The following is a 20,456-nucleotide window of genomic DNA, read 5'->3' as shown; positions in this document are numbered from 1 at the left end:
CCATTGTGTGTGACACTGGTGAAGGCTCTGGATGTGGAGTTGTCCTGTCCTCTTCAACACTGTGTGGAGATCAAGGACCAGCTGTGGCATGCTATTCGGTTCCTGTACCACAGCAGCAAAATCTTGGTTTGCATTGCTGGCAATAAGTCAGACTCTTTTCTAGCAGGTGTGAGACTCCACCAGGGCTGTCCTTTATCAATGATTCTGTTCATAATTTTTATGGGCAGAATTTCTAGGTGCAGCCAAGGAGTAGAAGGTGTCCAGTTCGGTGGCCACAGGATGGCATCTCTGCTTGTGGTCCTGTTGGCTTCATCAGGCTGTAACCTAAGACCCACAATTGAGTGGTTTGCAGCTGTGTGTGAAGTGGGTGGGATGAGGATCAGCACCTCCAAGTCTAACATTATGGTTTTAAGATGGGAAAGGTTGGAGTGCCCTTTCCAGGTTGGGGATAGGGTGCTGCCTACAGAGAAGGAGTTTAAGTATCTCATGATCTTGTTGATGACTGAAAGAAGAAAGTAGCAGGAGATCTACAGGAGGATCTGAGCAACATTCAAGGTCATGTAGACATTGTACCAGTCAGTCATGGTGAAGAGGAAGCTAAGCAAAAAGGTGAGGCTCTTGATTTGCTGGTTGAGAAATGTTTCAACCCTGATCTATGATCACGAGTTTTGGGTAATGACTGAAAGAACTAGATTGTAGATTCAAGCAGAAGAATTGAGTTTTCTTCACAGGGCACCTGGGATCAGTGATAGGATGGGAATCACAGACATTTGGGAGGAGCTCAAAATAGAACTACTGCTCATCTGCCACCAACAGGAGACAGTTGAGGTGATTTGGGCATTTGATTAGGGTTTGGAGGAGACCTTGGGGCAATCTCAGGACACACTGGAGAGATTATATCTTTCAGCAGGATTGGGATCACCCAGAGAAGGCTGAAGAGGTGGCAGGGAAAGGGGATGTCTGGACATCATTGCTTAGACTGCTGACCCCCCAACACAGACCTGGATAAGCAGCAGAAAATAGATGGATAGATGGAATGTAGTGAAATGGTTAATACCAATGCTTTAGCTTTCTAGGGCTGTGGGTACAAACCCTGACCCAGCATTAGTCCATGTGGCTATCATACTCACCGTGTCCACGTTGTGTTTCTCACTTTCCTTGAATATGTATACGACCTGCACATTCACCTGACTGGTGTGCTCTAAAAGTAAACTGGCACCTGAACTATACAATATAATAGCAGATTGGGAAACTGGATATATTATAGTAATATAAAAAATAAATATGGATTTTGAAATAACATAAATGAGGTGTACTATTTAAGTGTAAACATTACAAAGTCTTTTATTAGTCTCCATAATTCTCACAGTTCCACTCAAAAGTTGACTATATGGGTATTCACAGCCAGTGTTCTTTTTAAATTGATTCCATTCTAAAGATAAATTTACCTTAATTATTCTAATCATCACTAGTTACATTTTTTCATTTCAATTCATTGTTCTGGATGTATTGACAGCATCTGGCACAGCTGGACACCAGTTCATTGTATACACACTGAAACTAACACCCAAACTCACTTCCACTGGACTCTCTAAACTTGACAATGCTACTTCTACTGTCTCTTACTGTTTTCAACTTGATAATGTCTGGGGTGAAAAAATGAGATATTTACAGTTTGTTAAATAAGACTTGTAATTTTGAAATTGTGTGAAGAATATAGGATTATTTGGATACGATGCAGCTTTTAAATAGATACATTGTGTAAACAGGATTAAAAAGCTCATAAGGGAAAGCTAACATTCTTTAATTAAGTATTGAAACAGGAGTTTAACAGGCAAGTGACTTCTTTGGGCAGAAGATTTGGTCAGCGAGCACATGACAACAAGAATAAGTACATGTTTTTAAAAAGGAATAGGACATTGGGAAGTATACAAATTAAAGAGCAAATACTAAAAGAGTCTTATAACTGTTAAATTGTACAAGATTTAAGCTCAGATAAATTAACCAGTGTGTACAGTATATGTTTGTAAGAAGGCTTGAAATAAGGGCTTTGGACCTTTTTGTCAACATGTTATAGTATTTAGCTAATAGCAGCTTCATTGACAAGTACTGTAGCAGGACCATTGGAAATTATCAGTTGATCCAACTAGGACTAAATCTTGCATGATCAGTCACCAAGGCACTGTATAAAATAGACAATTTGGACATTTTCCCTCAGGTTAGCTCCCAGTGTTCACAGACATCACAACTGACTTAAGGAGAAATGTGACCAGTGTCCTCATAATGTGACTGGTGTCATTTGATTTTAATGTTATATATAACTAGCTACAGTGCATATATTATGTTTCTGGGACGTTCCACACATTTAAACTACTGGCCTGTATTGTGTTACAAAGCACTAACGGTTGTACCCATCTAAGACCAGTTGAAATTCAAGTAATCAATGTAGACCTCAGTGAACCATCTATGGGAATGTATTTTGTAATGCATGTAGTAATACAATACATTGCATTTTTCATTCCAACAGATGGCACATCACAAACATACCACAGCTCTTATGAATCACATATCAAATGGCACATAAGAGAGGCAGATACTCTGATACACAAACACTTTTCCTATTATTAAGTTGTTAAATAAACCAAAGGACTTTAGCATTTTCTAAAGTTTTGGCTATTAATAGTATAAATATAAGGAATATATGTAAGATAATTAATTTTATCTTCAAGTTACCCTGTTGATTGTTTCTGGCAAAATGTGAATTTAATAAAAGACTTGAAAAACATTACAATGAATGTTCTTCTTTAACAGGATATAATTGACATAAGAGATGCAACAGAGAAAAGTAGAGCTTTTTATGAGTACTTACAGTGGTTTGAAAATAAAATAATAAAGAAGATGCGTCCCTTCTTGGAAATAATATTCAAAGATGTCATCATTCGGCGTTACCCAACATTAAGACAACTTAAGGACAAACTTTTGAAAGGTACTTTTATTGTTTTACATGCATCTATTTTTTTGTAGAGTTTGTTTATAAATTTTATCTATTGTTATGCAGACCCCCGTGACCCTGTAGTTAGGATATAGCGGGTTGGATCTATTGTTATCTTGACTTTAAGTTATTTCTAAACACAATATGCAAGCTTTCGAGGCAACTCAGGCCCCTACATCTTGCCTGAAGAAGGGGCCCGAGTTGCCTCGAAAGCTTGCATATTGTAATCTTTTTAGTTAGCCAATAAAAGGTGTCATTTTGCTTGGATTTTCTCTACATTCATAATGGCTAACACAGTACAACACCCTAGTACTTCTAAACACAACGAAGGAATCACTGTGGTCTCTAAAAGACAACCCCTACTGTTTCAGTCAGAACCTACATGCAGTGTATTTAACACGGGGTGAAGACTCAGGGCGGGACAGCAACAATTACATCCGTCTTGAATGGCGTAGAAGATGTAAAGAGCTTTTCAGGATCTAGTGCCTGGCCAGTCCACCTCGGTATAGAGCCACTGTGACCCTCACCAAGTAAAGTAGACTGAAAATGAAAAATAAAAGGGTTAATTTTTAATTAATTTTTGACTTTCAAATGTGTGAAAATGATTAATTTTCTCACAAATGCAAACTGTGTACTTAGCCAAAATGAATAAATATAATTGTCTTATAGTCCTATTGATTGTGTGATATTAATTTTTGGTGATAGGTGCATGCCTGAAGAATCAAATGCAGGAATTACAGAGGACATGCAGTTATCAGGTTGTGATGATACGGGTTCACTCCATGCTCAGCTTCTGAGAGCCCTTGAACCCAACACAGTCGGTAATGTCACCGATGAGCTTGGCAGTGAGGCATAACAATGAAGCAAGGGGATGGTGCAAAAAGTGCGAAGTGCTTTTATTTTAAAACCAACAATCAAGGTGTCCAAATAAATAGTGCAGTGCATTCACAAAAGTCTTCAAATAAATAATCCATAAAACAAGAGCTGAGTGGAGGTTAAAATACTATAGAAAAAAAGATCTTCAAAAAACGAGGTTAAAACGACAGGAAGCTGTCCTTTAAAAACACAAAGCCCGGTGTCTTCTTTTACCTGGCAGCTCCCCTGTTTCTCCCATCTGGGCCCCGCAACAGGAGAGTCGCCTTCTCAGCAGCTGACCTTCTTCTCACACGACTGATCTGGAGGCTTCCCGATCCCTGGCTTCGGTCTAGCACTCTCCAGATCAAGACTTGGCTTCCCTAACAACCAGGACGCTCACGCCAGGGAATTCACCACCCAAGCCTCCCGACTCCCACTGCCTTCTCTGCCTTACGCGGCCAGCCGTCCTTCTTCTGGTCAATCCCGCTCTCTACTAAATGCTCAGCGGGAGCGACCACTACAAACTGCCCTAGGTGTTGGCCAAACACCCCTGCTAGGGCTCTCTGTCCAGCTGCCTGCGAGCCTCCAAGTCTGCGCTCACTCTCTCACACGCACTGGCTTTCTCCTCCTGCTTCCTCTTCTCCTGCAACCTCCAGCTCTCTCCTTTTTTTTTCTTCCTCCTCTAGCTAGCCGCCTCATGGTTCTATATATTACCGGGACGTAATTCAGCTGTGGCAATCAACAGCTCCTGTGAACAATTATAGATGTGGACGGTTTTTCACCTGTGCACTTAGGTGAGAAATGGCCACATCACAAATTCCCCATGATCCGCTTCAGCCACACACTACCACACCCCCTCACTAAGCCGCGAGTGCGGCGATTATTTATTTTAAAAGTGGCTGCTTGACATGAACTGTGGACCAGCTATACCACACAGGTACAAAGCCATAAATTAATAAATGAACACCTAACTTGCCTTGTTTTGCACACTTGTCATAAATGACTATCGAGATACCAATGTGATATAAACAGAACTATGTTCTGTCTGGATTGTTGCTAAATATCAATTTATAGTCTTCAGTCCTCCTAAAACTCTTTTACTCCCACATGTGCTTGGGATGTGTAACAAAGCACTTACATAGGAACAAGTGGAATTACTGAGTATAGTTTTTGTTTTGCAGCTAACAAGGCAAGAAAGGGCAGTCAGAAATGTAGATAAGGAAATAGGCTGAGCTGAATTATACCATAATTACCAAATAAAATGAGTAAAGTAGAACCACAAACAAAGTGCAAAAGCAGAAGGAGCTAGCGAGAGATCTTTATCTGACTAGGCTGTTTTTCTCTAAACTAGCTCTAACTGTTACATGTACAAAGAGTTTAGTATTATTTAAAAATATCCAATATTCAAACATCAAGGATCAGCACACTGCAATCTTACATAAAAGATGCTATGACAGTAATACGTACCAACAATACCTGACCACAAGATGTGCAAGCAACAACTCGATGACCCAGATGGTCCAAAAGTTGATCTTACAGTATAGCACAGAATCATCACAGAGGACTCATCTCTGTGCGAAGCAATGTCTTCATCATCAGATGCAACCCTATGGAGCTGAGCTTTGACTTTAGATGTTGGCTCCAATATTGAGGCTTCACCAGCTCCAAGTTGTAAACGTATCTCAATTCCTTCCAGCTACTGTGAAGTACAGATGTTTAATGGCATCACTTGTAAGGAGCAGGGGACACAACCAGCAAGTAATACGGACTCGGGCTTTGCTGTCTGCTGATTTTTTATAAATGGCCTAATGAATTTGCTAAAAAATCAAGAAATGTGTCTTTATATTTTTATAAGCCCTAGCTTCATATAATCCCTCTGAGTTCAGATGGCTAAGCTAATAATGCATTAAAACATGACATACTGTATATTAAATAGCACAAGTACAATACAATACAATTTATTTTTGTATAGTCCAGAATCACACAAGAAGTGCCGCAATGGGCTTTAACAGGCCCTGCCTCTTGACAGCCCCCCAGTCTTGACTCTCTAAGAAGACAAGGAAAAACTCCCAAAAAACACTCTTGTAGGGAAAAAATGTAAGAAACCTTAGGAAAGGCAATTCAAAGAGGGACCCCTTTCCAGGTAGGTTGGCGTGCAGTGTGTGTCAAAAAGAAGGGGGTCAATACAATAAAATTCACAGAACAGAAAACAAGTAATCCTCATGTATAAGTATGGAGCAAAATTTAACAGTAGATGATATCACATAATATGATTTGGATTTGTTTAGAGTCCTGGACACCTCATCTATCAAGTTGCCTCCCCCATTTGGCCATTCCACAGCTGAGACAGCACTGGGCCAGCCAATCCGATGAAAGGACTCCTCTATCCCACAATTCCTGTGATCCTCCATCAGGGATGACTTTACCTTAGTCAGGCAAAACAACTTGGCAGGTGGGCCGTGGCACCAAGTGCCACATTTGAGTGAGGTGAGGGTTAGTATCAAATTATAACTATCATTTAACTTATGTTTTAGTGCTAATAACTAACAACAGAGATGCAGTCTGTACAGTTAATCAGCAGCTCTAGTCAGGGTGTGCTAAACTGAAGTAGTGAGTCTTCAGCCGGGATTAGAAAGCTGAGACCGAAAGGGCAGTAGTAGCAGGCAGACCATTCCACAGTTTAGGTGCCCTGTAACTAAAAGCTTGACCTCCCATTGTTATTTTATTAATCCTTAGAATCATAAGCAGACCGGCATCTTGAGATCTTAATGTGCGCTCTGGTTTGTAAATCATGATAAGTTCAGACAAGTAAGGCGGACCTCGGCCATTTAATGCTTTATATGTTAAAAGGAAGATTTTGAAATCTGCCCTAAACTTAACCGGGAGCCAGTGTAAGGATTTAAGAACTGGAGTTATGTGTTCGTATTTTCTTGTTCTTGTAATAATTCTTGCCGCAGCATTTTGGATTAGCTGGAGGCTGTATAAAGAACAATTTGAACATCCAGTGAACACCACATTGCAGTAGTCAATCCTACTAGAAATAATGCATGAATTAATTTCTCAGAATCCTGTTTATTTAGAAAGCTCCTTAATCTCCCAACATTTTTAAGATGGAAGAAACATGATTTGGATAACATTGTTATGTGCGCTTTACAGTTTTTCTCAGTTACTTTGGTGCATTTCTCACAACAGACTTAACATTTGCATAACAGCGAGTGCATTTCTCAAAACACTTAGTGCAAATGGCAAAACATCATGGATGACCAGCAAAAGCAGGTAACCTCTTCAAAATCCTTAATCCATGCCCTCAAAAGCAAGTATTTACATCGCTGAATATGTCAGTGCCATCAAAATGCCAAGTCCATGAATCATCGTCCACGGACATGACAGCCAAAATGTAAAGTCATGTTATCAATATAAAATTGGCACAATCTAAACATTTTCTGATGCACAAAACATCTGAATGACAAGGGCAGGAAACATAAAAATACAAAACACAGATTGCGGGAGATTGATTCAAGAAGAATATTTTATTGATTGCTCAGGTATATGGTGACATACCATGCACTGCACTTGGAGTCTAGCAAAAAAATGCATTTCAATACTTTATGTATAACATATGAAATGAAGGAAAAAAAATTACAACATCGAAAACAATATATACATACTGAAACTCTAAATGCTCTCTACAATTGCTGCTGATCCTGTATATTGGGCCACATGTTCTCATCCACGTCACAATGGATATCTTCCTTTGCAATGCAGCGTGGAAAGAACCTCCTAGAATGTCTTATCCAGCCTCTGCAGGCGTCTGCTGTTATATCCCCACACGCAGCTTCCATGGCAGCAAGCAGTGTCATTTGTGTATGTGGGTTACGCTCATATACCTTCCACCTCCAAGCTGAGAAGAACTCCTCAATTGGGTTGAGGAATGGGGAATATGGAGGTAGGAATTCCATCAGCATCCTGGGGTGGTTGGCAAATCATTGTCTGATTAGGTTGGAGTGATGGAAACTCACATTATCACAAATGATCACATACTGTGGTACATTTTCTTGACCAATCTCCTCTTCAGGAATGAGATCCCTGTAGAGGGTATTCAAGAAGATCAGCAGATGTTGGGTGTTGTATGGCCCCACAAGAGGAATATAAGTGTGGACCCCATTGTCCGAAATAGCTGCACACATAGTGATGTTCCCACCCCGCTGGCCTGGCACGTCAACAGTAGCTCTCTGTCCAATCAGATTACACCCACGTCTTCTTCCTTTGGCCAAGTTGAAGCCAGCCTCATCCATGTATATGAAAATATGTGGTGGTTCACTTGATTCCAGGTCTATTATACGATGTATCAAACAAGATACTACAGTAAGTTTGATGTAAAATGCATTTTCATTTTGGAGACAATAGAGTCAAATCTAACATATTCATGTTGCTTTCACAGCGGTAGCAAATGTGTCAAGGTGAAATCAACTGCACTGCATGTCGATATACAATGTTGGACTATTTGCTGTACAGTAGATTACAGTTACAGTATTACTGCACATGTTCAATACAAACCAAAAAAAGTTTTGTAGAAACCTATAAAATACACTTGACAGCCAATGATATCTTGTTGAACACTTTTGACTGCAATGACTTACACAATGAAAAAATGACAAGTTTGTCTGGAGTGTAAGACTATGCAAAAGAGGGCTACACAATGCATTTTGATCATCATGACATAAGCAACCGCTGATGCATGATATAGCTGAGAATTGCACATAAGCATCTGCCTGAGTGAACTAAAGCAATTGCAAAATGATGAAAACACCCAGAAATTGCTGTTATGATGTGCACAACTAACTAAAGGTTGTGGGAATTGAACGAGCAGATTTGAGAACTACAATTCTGTTGTGAGAAATGCACCAAAGCAACTGAGAAAAACTGTAAATGACATGCTAGAGTCAAAGATAACTCCTAGATTGCGGGCTGATTCAGTAAAATTAATGATGACAAAATATTGTTGTGGTCAGCGTCATTCTCTCCAACAATTAACATCTTTGTTTTATCAGTGTTTAAAGACAAGTAGTTCTCATCCATCCACTCCTTTAATTCACTAACACAACTAATTAAAGACAACACTGGAGAAACTTAATTTGATTTAAACGAAAGGTATAACTGGGTGTCATCTGCATACAAGTGAAAATTAACATGGTGTTTCCTAATGATAGATCCCACTGGAAGCATGTAAAGTGAAAACAGTAAAGGTCCCAGTACCGAGCCCTGCGGGACACCATATTGAACTTCTGTGTATAATGATGGAGTACTGTCAGCACATTTCTGTACATATTGGAATTGATTTGATAAATAAGAACTAAACCAAGCGAGCACCGTGCCTGTAAGCCCAACATCATTTTCTAGCATGTGCAGTAAAATAGAATGGTCGATGGTGTCAAACGCTGAACTTAAGTCTAACAACATAATTACAGTGGAGTTTCCTTCATCAGAGGATATCAGAATGTTGTTTACAACCCGTGTTAGTACCGTTTTTGTACTATGACCAGTGTGAAAACCAGACTTCAATTTCTCAGATAAATTGTAATGCGTAAGGTGTGACTGAAGCTGATTGGCGACTACTTTTTCTAGTATTTTAGAGAGAAAGGGTAAATTTGAAATAGGCCTATAATTATTTAGTATATGTGTGTGTCTAGGTCTGACGTTTTAAGTAATGGTTTAATGACTGACACTTTTAGTGCATCAGGTACTGTGCCATGCAATAATGAGCTATTGATAATGTTTAGAATAGGTGCTGAGGAGTTCCATCCATCCATCCATTTTCCAACCTGCTGAATCTGAACACAGGGTCACGGGGGTCTGCTGGAGCCAATCCCAGCCAACACAGGGCACAAGGCAGGAACCATTCCCGGGCAGGGTGCCAACCCACCGCAGGACACACACAAACACACCCACACACCAAGCACACACTAGGGCCAATTTAGAATCGCCAATCCATCTAACCAGCATGTCTTTGGACTGTGGGAGGAAACCAGAGCGCCCGGAGGAAACCCACGCAGACACGGGGAGAACATGCAAACTCCACGCAGGGAGGACCTGGGAAGCAAACCCAGGTCCCCAGATCACCCAACTGCGAGGCAGTAGCGCTACCCACTGCGCCACCGTGCCGCCCCCTGCTGAGGAGTTGATTTGTTTAATTTGTATTGAATGATTACAATAAAATCAACAACAACAAAAAAAAGAATAGGCACTGCAAGAATATCCATTGCACGTTTAACTAGTTTTGTTGGCACTGGATCTAGGGAACAAGTAGTGGGTTTTATTTTAGAAATTAAAGTTAAGACTTCCTGCTCATAAGTCATCTGTTCCTTCCTAAACCTACAGGCATGACCTCATGTTTGTCTTAAGTGTTATGTTAAAACAAAGACATTCAGTGCACCATCATTAAAATATAATTATATTAACTTTTATATACCATTTACATATTGTATGATAACAATAAAGAGAGACAAATCCTTACTGTGGGCCCCAATGTCTAAATGTGGCGTATGAGATGTGTGCAAGTGGACTGCACAGCAATAATATGTCACATCATTTTCTAGCCTATTTAATCCAGACCGGGGTCAAAGGGTGGGGGGGCTTCAGCTCTTTCTAGTAAGCAAAGGGCACAAGGCAGGAACAAACCCTGGCGAGGGAGCCAGTCCATCGCAGGGTAAACGCTCATACACAAACATACATACACACACACACGCACACACACACACACACATACACTAGGGCCAATGTAGTGTCTCCAATTCACCAAATCTGCATGATTTTGGACTGTGGTAGTAAACCAGAGCACCTAGAAGAAACCCACACAGACACAGGGAGAACATGCAAATTTCATACTGGGAGGACTAAGTCTATGAACCCTGGTCTTCTTTTTGCAACTGTGCCTTTAGCAACAAATGTCTTTCTATATTTGTTTTAATACCTATTAATTGTGTTTGTGCAGTCTGTGTATGGTCATCTAATTGTGTTTGGTTTTTAAACTTCTGCAGTGGCCTGTGCTTTCTTGCTGCTTCAGATTTATGCCAACGGATTTAACTTGTGCTGCCTTCCTCTAGGTATCCAGTGGCTAAGGAACTGGTATGCATTCTACTAGGTTATCCATTCAAAGAAACTGTTAACAAGCTGTATGATCCTGAGGAAGCCATTTTCTTAGATAGATACTTTATTAATCCCAAGGGGAAATTCACATACTCCAGCAGCAGCATACTGATAAAGAAAATATTAATTAAAGAGTGATAAAAATGCAGTGCAAGTTAAAAAGTGCAATGTGGAGAGTGCGAGGCAGGTATAACAGTCAATAACTTTGAATAAAGTTAACGTTTACCCCCCCGGGTGGAATTGAAGAGTCGCATAGTTTGGGGGAGGAACGATCTCCTCAGTCTGTCAGTGGAGCAGGAGAGTGACAGCAGTCTGTCGCTGAAGCTGCTCCTCTGTCTGGAGATGATACTGTTTAGTGGATGCAGTGGATTCTCCATGATTGACAGGAGTCTGCTCAGCGTCCGTCGCTCCGCCACAGATGTGAAACTGTCCAGCTCTATGCCTACAATAGAGCCTGCCTTCTTCAGATTAACATCTGTTAATTTATACAGACAAGAGTATATACAGAATGATTAGTGACAGTTAAAATATCAATATGAATACAAAGAGTCCACGTGTGTACAGGGATGGTTTTCAGGTTAGGTGGGAAGGGTGGACATGGCCTAGTGCTTGGATTGTGAGTTCAGCAGGGTGACAGCCACAGGGTAGAAACTGTTCCTGAGCCTGCTATGTTGGGACGTAGATTTCTGTGCAGTCTCCCAGAGGGTAAGGAGACCAAGACTGGTTTGAGAGGGGTCCCCAATCATGCTACATGCCCCCCACAGGACCCATTTGTGCTGGAGTTTTTTATGGTAGGTAATGAGGCAACACATACTGAATAGTTTTCACCACCTGCTTCAGAGTCTTATGGGCTGAGAACTTGCAATTACCTTATCATATTGCAAAACATTTGATCAGAATGTTCTCAGTGATGCAGTGTTTGAAGTTCACTAGAATCTGGCGAGACAATTGGAGTTCCCTCTGCCTTCTCAGAAAATAAAGATGCTTCTGTACCTTCTTGACCAAGGTAGAGGTGCTGAGGGACTATGGTAGATCACTGGAAATGTGAACAGTCAGGAACTCAAAGCTAGAGACACACTCAACCTCAGCCCCATTGATGAAGATGGGTGTAGACTTCCTGCAGTCCACAATGAACTCCTTGGCCTTTATAATGCTCAAGGATAGGTTACTGTTAGAACACCACATCATTAGCTGATGCACTCTTCTGTGTAGGCTGACTCATCATTGTCACTGATGTGACCTACTACCAAGATGCCATCGGCAAACTTAATGATTGTGTTAAATCCAATTATGTAGACACAGTCATAAGTGAAGAGGGAGTTGAGTAGGGGGCTCATCTTACAACCCTGTGGAACACCAGTCTTCAGGGTCAGATTGGAGGAACTGTGGTTGTCTAAAATCAACAATACATGTGAAAGATCATATGAATTAGTGAACATAACTGTTATTAACATTAATAAATAACAAAAACCCCAGCATGCCTCATTAAAGTCAGTTAAGACTATGAACACATAAATTATGTATATATGTACAATAAATAAGATGTAACCTGTAAATAAGAAATGTGAAACAAATATCCTAAAAATTGAACTGTTGCTGAAACTTTTGCCAAATTAATTTTTGCAGTAAAATCTGAAATGTGACAGTACTTAATTTATAAATAATAAAACAAACCTTAAAAATGTTTCCTAAAGACACAATACTCAACCCTTTTTAATACAAAAAATACAAAATATAAGCATATCTATTGCAATCTATGTCGATTGCAGGTGGAGTGGTCGGCTCTGAAGATAGGGAGCTGCACTGGCACTAGGAAGATTGCTGGTTCAAATCCCGTAAAAGCTAGAAGTGGCTCTACTCTGTTGGGCCGTTGAGCAAGGTCCTTAACCTGCAAGTGGGCCGTCCTGCAGGGAAAACCTAGGGGTTGGTGGCAGAATTGGCACTCCAGACACCATAAAAAACCTCACACTACTCCATTGCCTCTGAACTAGTGTGGTACTGAGGTGTTTCATGGCTGCACTCGGGTCCTATTCTGGGATACTGTGGTGGTTTGTCATGTGGTGGGTGTATGAGTGTCTGCTCCTAACCTTTCTATTGCAATCACTCATAAAACCTTCTACGTCTCACACAACTTTCTTCTGGTAACATTTGATGAGCTTCATTCAAAAGACCGTGTAAATAAACGTGAATGACTATGTATTATATAAATAATAAACAGCTTATAAATTAAAAAAAAAAGATATATTTTTAACATTGTCTGTTTATTTTCTAGATAACAGCGCAGTTGCAGAAACTGGAATAAGAGAGATAAAAGGTACAAAAATAATAATATTTGGATGACTCAGACGCCGCTGTGAGTGGCAGCTATTCCAGCAGCTCTGTGTATGACTTTATTTTTCTACCTTATTTCTATTTCACTGTTAACTCCTACCACTTTCTTTTATGTGGACTCGTTCCCAGGACAGTTTTTACTACGTTTTACTACTTTTTACTACTTGGACATGGATTTTTACACACCGAGACTCGTCTATTCAAGTAGTCAACTTCAAGCGCTGAGAACAAATGCCCGCGCAGGTGTGGTTCCCTATTTACCTGATGAGGTAAGAAGGCGGTATCGTGGCAGCAGAGCCGGTGCTAAGATAAAAGCCAAGCATTTAGCGAGAAAGTGGTGCTACAAACCTTCGGTGCCTTCTGTGATCCTGGGAAATGTGAACTCACTACCAAATAAAATCGACGAACTGGCTGCGCTGGTGAAAAATGTCAGGATCTACAGAGAATGCAGTTTGTTGTGTTTTACTGAAACGTGGCTAACAACTAACATCCCAGATGCTAACGTGGAGCTACCCGGGTTTAGCACAGTTAGAGCAGACAGAGACGCAAGTAGCTGCGGGAAGCACAAAGGAGGAGGACTTGCACTCTATGTCAATAAAAGATGGTGCAACTCTGGACATGTCAACGTTAAAATCTCCACTTGCTGCAGGGACATCGAACTGTTGGCCGTAAGTCTGCATCCCTATTACTTACACAGAGAGTTTGGACATGTCATTGTTGTTATTGTATACATCCCTCCTCGGGCGGACGTGGAGATAGCGGGTGACATCATTCATTCTGCTGTTGATAAGTTACAAACACAATACCCTAAGGCGCTTGTGCTAATCGCTGGAGACTTCAACCATGTAATGCTGGACAAAACATTACCTGCCTTCTCCCAGTATGTGGATTGTAACACCCGGGGAAATAAGACTATTGATTTACTGTATGCAAACGTTAAAGACATATACAGCGCCACTCCACTGCCTGCGCTTGGGAGAGCAGATCATAACCTGGTTCTGCTTCAGCCTCACTACAAACCAAGAGTGAGGGTCCTACCTACAACCACACACTCATTCAGGAAGTGGTCCCCTCAGGCAGAGCAGACTCTGAGAGACTGCTTTGGAACTACAGACTGGGATATCCTGCAGGGATCACATAGTGAGAACATTAAGGAGGTTGTTGACTGCACTACTGACTACATCAACTTCTGTATGGACATTGTAGTTCCAGTAAGAACAGTACGCTGCTATGCTAACAACAAGCCATGGATTACAAGTGACATCAAGGGCCTTTTGAACCAGAAGAAAAGGGCTTTTAAAGGCAGTGATCAGCATGAGCTCAAGCACGTGCAGAAGGAACTCCGAGTCCAGCTCAGGGCGGCAAAGGAGCAGTACAGGAAAAAGCTGGAGCAGAAGTTGCAGAATAACAGCATGAAGGAAGTGTGGGATGGGATGATCATCACTGGCTGCAGCTCGAAGCAGGATGCCACCATCGAGAGAGATGTGGAGAGAGCAAACCAAATGAACAACTTTTTTAACAGGTTTGACCACCCTAACCCACTCTCACCTCGGAGTACTGCACACTCCACCCATCCTTCTGCTGATACCAGCATTGGAGAGACATCCCCACTCACAATTACAGCAGCCCAGGTAAGCAGAGAGCTAAGGAGACTTTGTGCCAGCAAAGCAGCAGGTCTAGATGGAGTATCGCCACGACTGCTGAAGGCCTGTGTGCTGGAGCTCGGGGGTCCTCTACAGCGCATCTTCAACCTGAGCCTGGAACAGGGGAGAGTCCTGAGGCTTTGGAAAACATCTCGCATCACCCCAGTCCCAAAGGTATCACGTCCTAGTGAGCTGAATGACTTCCGGCCTGTCGCTCTGACATCGCATGTGATGAAAACCATTGAGCGGCTGCTGCTTCGCCACCTGAGGCCACAGGTTCAACACACCCTCTACCCTCTGCAGTTTGCATACCAGGAGAAGGTGGGAGCGGAGGATGCCATCATCTACATGCTACACCAATCCCTCTCCCACTTGGACAGAGGCAGTGGTGCTGTAAGAATTATGTTTCTGGACTTCTCTAGCGCCTTCAACACCATCCAACCTCTGCTCCTTAGGGACAAGCTGACAGAGATGAGAGTAGATTCATACCTGGTGGCATGGATCGTGGACTATCTTAAAGACAGACCTCAGTATGTGCGTCTCGGGAACTGCAGGTCTGACATTGTGGTCAGCAACACAGGAGCACCACAGGGGACTGTACTTTCTCCTGTCCTGTTCAGCCTATATACATCGGACTTCCAATACAACTCGGAGTCCTGCCACGTGCAAAATTTCGCTGATGACACTGCTATCGTGGGCTGCATCAGGAGTGGGCAGGAGGAGGAGTATAGGAACCTAATCAAGGACTTTGTTAAATGGTGTGACTCAAACCACCATTTAGTGGTGGATTTTAGGAGGATCAGGCCCCCCATGGACCCCGTGATCATCAAAGGTGACTGTGTGCAGAGGGTGCAGACCTATAAATACCTGGGAGTGCAGCTGGATGATAGATTAGACTGGACTGCCAATACTGACGCTCTGTGTAAGAAAGGACAGAGCCGACTATACTTCCTTAGAAGGCTGGCATCCTTCAACATTTGCAATAAGATGCTGCAGATGTTCTATCAGACGGTTGTGGCGAGCGCCCTCTTCTACGCAGTGGTGTGCTGGGGAGGCAGCATAAAGAAGAAGGATGCCTCACGCCTGGACAAACTGGTGAGGAAGGCAGGCTCTATTGTAGGCATGGAGCTGGACAGCTTGACATCCGTGGCACAGCGACGGGCGCTCAGCAGGCTCCTGTCAGTCATGGAGAATCCACTGCATCCACTGAACAGTATCATCTCCAGACAGAGGAGCAGCTTCAGCGACAGACTGCTGTCACTGTCCTGCTCCACTGACAGACTGAGGAGATCGTTCCTCCCCCACACTATGCGACTCTTCAATTCCACCCAGGGGGGTAAACGTTAACATTATTCAAAGTTATTGTCTGTCTGTATACCTGCATTGTTATCACTCTTTAATTTAATATTTTCTTTATCAGTATGCTGCTGCTGGAGTATGTGAATTTCCCCTTGGGATTAATAAAGTATCTATCTATCTATCTATCTATCTATCTATCTATCTATCTATCTATCTATCTATCTATCTATCTATCTATCTATCTATCTATCTATCTATCTATCTATCTATCTATCTATCTATCTAATCAAAAATGAACACATACAGTACATAATATGATGTGATTTCTGACTACAATGTCGTCCTCTCCCTCTCAGTTCTCTTTACTCTGCTCTTCTGTCTTTTATATGATTCAGTTCAGTGAAGACCAGGACTACAAGGAATCCTAGCAATACTTAAACACAAGCTACATTAAGCATATACTTAACGTCTTGACCTCAGAGTTTGTTTATGCAGTAATTTGTCACATTTGTCTAAGTGTGTTTTGGTTTAATTGGTTGTAAAGGAAATGCTTTGAAATAGATGCCAATTTTCCCTTGAGTATGAGACTAGAGCAGAGGGAGACATACAGTACTACCTTACAGCAAGTCCAGTAGGACCCCCGTGTGCTGCAATGTTAGCACAGAGCTTTGCATCTTAGTGACACAGGTTGTCATAGATTTTTGTTTGGGAGGTATGGTGTATGAAAACACAGCACATCAGGAGCTTCCAACAAACACAAATAAACAGCCCAGTTAGATCAACATGTGAGAAGAAACTGAGCGAGAGAATAGAAGGACCGTGTCACATTCACTCCTTCTCATGTTGTCTTTTTTACGTGTTACCGCCAGACAATGTGAAGCTTAACTTGTCTTTACGCAGCATAAAACAAGGTACTTCAGCACAAAAAGTCTTCCAGTTACATCTTAGACAAGAAAAAGGAATGAAATTACAGGGGCGCAGACTTCTTCTTCTTAAATATTGGTTTACTGCATTGATACCATTAATATATCGAGATCAGTTACAGGTGGAAGTGTCCCAAATGAATTTCCCTTTTTTCACTTCTAATCTTCTAATATATTAAAATGTAACCATTAAAATGTCTTTGTGTAGTGTAATGCAATTCAACACATTAGAATTGTATTAAATATCACTTTATCAGTGACGGGCGGTGAGGTTCATGGCTGGTGAGGCACTGACTCCTTCAGAGTCACATCTACAAATATGTGAACCCCAAAGAGTAGCTTATTCACTATTCAATTTGGCAGCATGCACACTGACTACTGGTTATGTTTCATATCTCATTAGCATTCTTTACACACACAGGTAAGGAGCATATTTGGCTAAGAAAGAACGTTACGTTTATAGCAGTGCGAGAGAGCGCATTTGCTCTGCACCCTCCATGTATTCTAAATTTGCCGTTGCAATTCCACAATTCACACTCATTCAATACAAATGAAAGTATAGAGTGGTGTATTAAAAAAAATCAGATTTCAATTTTGATCTTAACTGAAATATTTTGATGCTTTAATCAATTTTAATACAGACTGTTCAACAAAAGGATAGCAATAAAAACAAAAGAATATTTTATTTAAGGTCAAAATTACGTTTTTAAATATTGGATTTTTTTTTTGGTCTGATCCCATTTTTTATAGAATTGAAAACCGTTTATGGTCTTACCTTTATTTGTAAATGAAGTCCATACGCCTATCCTTCACGAAAATCTCACTCACTTTCTTGTAAAAGTCCTCCTTATTTTCCTTTAATTGTAAAAGTCTCAATCTTCTATTTTGGCAGTCAGCCAGAACAAAAAATAAAAATCAACAGACTGCTGCAGTGCTCTTGACTTTCTGATGTCGCTAACTTACTGGCGCCTCTGAGTAGAAGAACAGCAGCAATGAGCACCTGTTGTGCTCACGTGCGCCCCCTTCAGGGCAGCACAGTACTCTCTGCCTCCCCTTGTGTCTTTTCACTGCGGTTTTATACCCGATCAGTGAGACTAAATATGTCACACTCATTCATTAAAGATATTAGCCAGACTATGAAAAGTCAGGATGTATAATAAACGTGTCTGCACACATTAGATTGGTGACATACAGAGAGACAGCAACAGGCACGCACCAATTGCATGCATCAACCCAGCGTGTGAGGGAGAGCGCAGTCCAAGGTGAGGTGAGGCTCATCGCTGCCACACTTCGAGTTTCTCCCCGTATTTGAACAGGAAATGCACAAATTCAGCGATTTTGATTATAAAAATGACCAACATAATGAAAAAAAATGTATAGCACAGACCAGTGGAGAAATTTTTTTATGTTATCATTGTCAGTTTTTTTTTATTTTCCATGACCGTCCCAGACCGTACATCCTTGCACTTTGCCTTCCACAGTAAATTCACTCCAGGGACAAATAAAGTTCTATCGATCCATACTCTATTGCCTTATAATATCTGTCTATCTACAAGACATGGACAAATGTGTTGGCACAAATCTGAAAAATCATGAAAAAGAAGAACCCACAATTGCCTCTTAAAAAACTTCAAACTGAATAATAATAATTGGCATCCTTCATGATTTATTCCATATTTAACACAAATCAGACTTTGCTTCAGAGTTTGGATTCAACAGAATATTTCAAGTCATAACATAATTGATAATAATTCATTACATTTATATAGCGCTTTTCTCAGTACTCAAAGCGCTATCCACACAGGGAGGAACCAGGAAGCGAACCCACAATCTTCCACAGTCTCCTTACTGCAAAGCAGCAGCACTACCACTGCGCCACCTGTGAGGCATGGACAAAAATAATGGGACTTTTAACCTAATATTTTGTTGCACTAGGTTCATTTCAGATTATTTTATTAATGTCAAGATGTTAGCAGCAGAATCAGGATGCGTTTAGAAAGAATTAAAAGACAACATGACAAGCTATAACATTGGGAACTTTTTAGAAGCCATGATTACACAAGCAATAAAATTAGGAACCTTTTTTTAACAGTGCTATGGAAAGATAAATAATTCAACAAGGTCTGTGTTTCAATTGTGGAGGACATTTTCTGGATGAAGCTTCAAAGAAACGAGTTTGTTCATCCTAAACTGTTCCTTACACCTGAACTTCAAATAAATAACTGCATTGTTCTTATTACATTAGACTAGAGTTTCAGGAACTCGTTGCTAATCTATTGTGTTTACGTTTGTTTTAACATGTTATTGATTTTCATTTCCATTTGTTATTTCATTAAATCATTATTATGGGGATGTCACCATGTTGCCATTTTGTTTACAGGTATTTGCTTTTTTGTGCTGCTGCCATTATTTTTTTTTTGTTTCTTTCTATGTCCATCATTACTTTAGAGCTCTTAGTCAGTACAAAATGATGTGCTTGTTAGGTGCATGATGTGTATATCATATGACCCATGGTATTGAAATAGCACAATATTTAAATGGCAGCAGCATCTCACAGTGTCTGAACTTCACTTATAAAGGAAAGACCTCACCAGAGGCTAGTGCTCAAGTGATTTGTGAACAACACATTTCAGTTTTGATTTTACTTTTGTTACAACATTTCCTTAGGATTTGTAACTAAATCAATTTTGGGAGCAATTTAACCTGAAAGTTAACTTCAGGCTATCAACGACTTGTCAATTTTTATCTTTGTTAAACAAGTACAAATAAAATTAGGAGTTTATAAAAAAAAATCTCACTAACTGATCTTACTTAACAGTTTTCTAAGACATTTTGTGGAGTATGGAGGCACAAGAAGCCTTTAACTGATTCAAAGTTTTGCTCACAGTTGTGCCAGTCTTCTGTCATCTACAGTAGATAGTTCTTTACTTTTTCACCTAAACGTTGATACCTCAGATATGGAGACTGGACCAATACTTTCACAACACTTTCCAATACTGGAATGTTATATCTGTACACTAAACAGATTCTTACAGTCTGTAAGTCTGAATACAGGACAAGCTAGACGGACATTGCTCTTCGGCCAATTTAATTTCATACTTCCCCACAGAGCAGGGTTAAAGAATGCTACCAGTATAGTAACGTACTGGGTATCCAATTGTTAAAAATACATGCAGACCATTAGAATATATTGCTGCATTTTTAAGTATGTTCAGAAGGTGTTCAATATGAAAAGTTGCTGTAAAAAATAAAGGTTTAAAAAATCTT

General features: G+C 40.7%; 1 protein-coding gene across 3 annotated transcripts in view; it reads left to right on the top strand.

The window, feature by feature from the left end:
• LOC127529834 (uncharacterized) overlaps positions 1–20,456 on the top strand; it is a 325,899-nt gene that overhangs the window by 174,071 nt on the left and 131,372 nt on the right. For all 3 annotated transcript variants that reach the window (XM_051934802.1, XM_051934800.1, XM_051934801.1), the window contains exons 2-3: positions 2,812–2,986; positions 13,266–13,307. In XM_051934802.1, coding sequence (XP_051790762.1) covers positions 2,812–2,986; positions 13,266–13,307 — 217 coding nt within the window. The remainder of the gene's footprint in view (positions 1–2,811; positions 2,987–13,265; positions 13,308–20,456) is intronic.

Source organism: Erpetoichthys calabaricus, chromosome 12 (assembly GCF_900747795.2).
Source record: "Erpetoichthys calabaricus chromosome 12, fErpCal1.3, whole genome shotgun sequence".
Lineage (NCBI taxonomy): Eukaryota > Metazoa > Chordata > Cladistia > Polypteriformes > Polypteridae > Erpetoichthys > Erpetoichthys calabaricus.
Note: the sequence above shows the minus strand (reverse complement) of the source record. Positions and strands in the feature narration are given on the sequence as shown.